Source organism: Bison bison, unplaced genomic scaffold (genome assembly GCF_000754665.1).
Source record: "Bison bison bison isolate TAMUID 2011002044 unplaced genomic scaffold, Bison_UMD1.0 scf7180017864112, whole genome shotgun sequence".
In the NCBI taxonomy this organism is placed as follows: Eukaryota; Metazoa; Chordata; class Mammalia; order Artiodactyla; family Bovidae; genus Bison; species Bison bison.
This window is the reverse complement of record NW_011494684.1, coordinates 59612-61151: the sequence shown is the minus strand read 5'-3', so window position 1 is coordinate 61151 and position 1540 is coordinate 59612. Positions and strand designations below refer to the sequence as shown.

The window sequence follows — 1540 nt, the reverse complement described above, 5'->3', positions numbered from 1 at the left end:
GTCCAGAAACAGAGGAATGGAACCTTGAAGGTTCCTAGGGTACCAGATTATTACAGAAAGTTCACTTCTAGATGTTCACCCTCCTACCCTTGTCAGGAAGTAATCTTTAAGAAATCCCAGGGGCTCAGTCTCTATGCTAGATAACAAAACTCAATCACCTATGGGGGCTAGTTTGGAATTACAGAATACATGCCCCATATAATCAGGCATGAAGAAAAACAAAACTGTGTTAATTCAACACAACCCAGATTAAGAGCCAGAAACATGCCATGAATTTACTATCTCAGTTCTCATTCTCCAGAAATCCAAAGGGGGGAAAACAATCAGTTTACATACATACAATGAATTTTTACCTATTGTGCAAAGAAAAGGGTATCTGGGTCTCAGAAAGTTCTGGGCTCCAGACTCCAATCAGACAGTCCATTTTACAACTCAAGCTCCAGTTCTTAGAGCTTAATAGAGCTCCCAAGGCCTGTGATCATGGGCACTGATGGGGGCCACATGCCCTTTGGCTTCAGTTAAACTTCTGGTGTTTGAGCTGGGTGGGAGCTGCGGGTGCTTGCTTCCTGGTCCTGCCGCAGCCCCCGAAGCAGCTGGTTTAGGAGTGTAAGGTCGCTGTCTCTGCGTGGCAGGGGCAGGGGTGGGAGACAGTTCCCTTTGTACTCAATCACTGCCATTTTGGCCCGATCCTGCTGATTCCGATTTGGGATCTGCAGCATTCTCGTGTAGCCCCCATTCTGACCTTGGTACCGAGGGGCCAGTACTTGAAACAGCTTTGGGATCAAGTCTTTCTCCTAGAGGGGGAGAGTTTTCCAGGAGACAGCAGAGTCAGGCACCATCATTGAGACATTAACTTTCAGCATCCCCAAAGGTAGGGTCCAAACACACCCCCCTACATCCCTTCCCTCACCCTCTGACGTGGTATTATAAAGTGATCAATTACAGACAATTGTGTAGACTGAGATTCACGTTGAACTCAACGTAGGACATATATCTCTAACTTAGTTCACATTTGTCCGTAAGTGCCTACCTTAATTCTGCCCAGTTCCCTTTCCTCTAACAACTCCCTTCCACTTAGGGACCAAAGGATAAGATCTGGGAAGTGGACAGGATGCACTCACCGTGAGCCAGAAGTCCGCCATGCGCATGGCTCGTTCGTTGGTGTCTCCCAGCTTCCCGTAGTCAATAAGCTGTGAGGACACAACATCACTGACCAAAATCCGAGCAAGAAAGGAGGCGTCAATCTTAATCCTCTAATGCCAAACTACAACCTATTCATTCCAGACACTAGCAAAGCATGTCGCTAATTCAGGGTACCTCTAACCACGCAGTCGTAATCAGGTCTCCATTTGAGGGGCCACAGGAGTAGGTTCAGCTCACGGTAATAAGGAAAGAGACTTCCGGCACTGTTTACCAGGGCGGTCCCAATTCTTCCCCAACTCCAGCCGGATCCCGCCCCCTCAGGCCAGACCTAGGAGAGGAACAAGACGGTCACGCCCCTTACCTTCTCGGCGTAGCACCTCAGCTAGTCCACGCGTGC

General features: G+C 48.7%; 1 protein-coding gene across 1 annotated transcript in view; it reads right to left on the bottom strand.

The window, feature by feature from the left end:
• Positions 1 to 249: 249 nt before the first annotated feature.
• Positions 250 to 1540, bottom strand: part of MRPL17 (mitochondrial ribosomal protein L17) — a 1582-nt gene continuing 291 nt past the window's right edge. The window contains 3 exon segments of the mRNA XM_010839127.1: positions 250 to 794; positions 1122 to 1190; positions 1505 to 1540. The exon segment at positions 1505 to 1540 is cut by the window's right edge and continues 4 nt beyond it. Coding sequence (XP_010837429.1) covers positions 519 to 794; positions 1122 to 1190; positions 1505 to 1540 — 381 coding nt within the window. The 3' untranslated portion in view covers positions 250 to 518.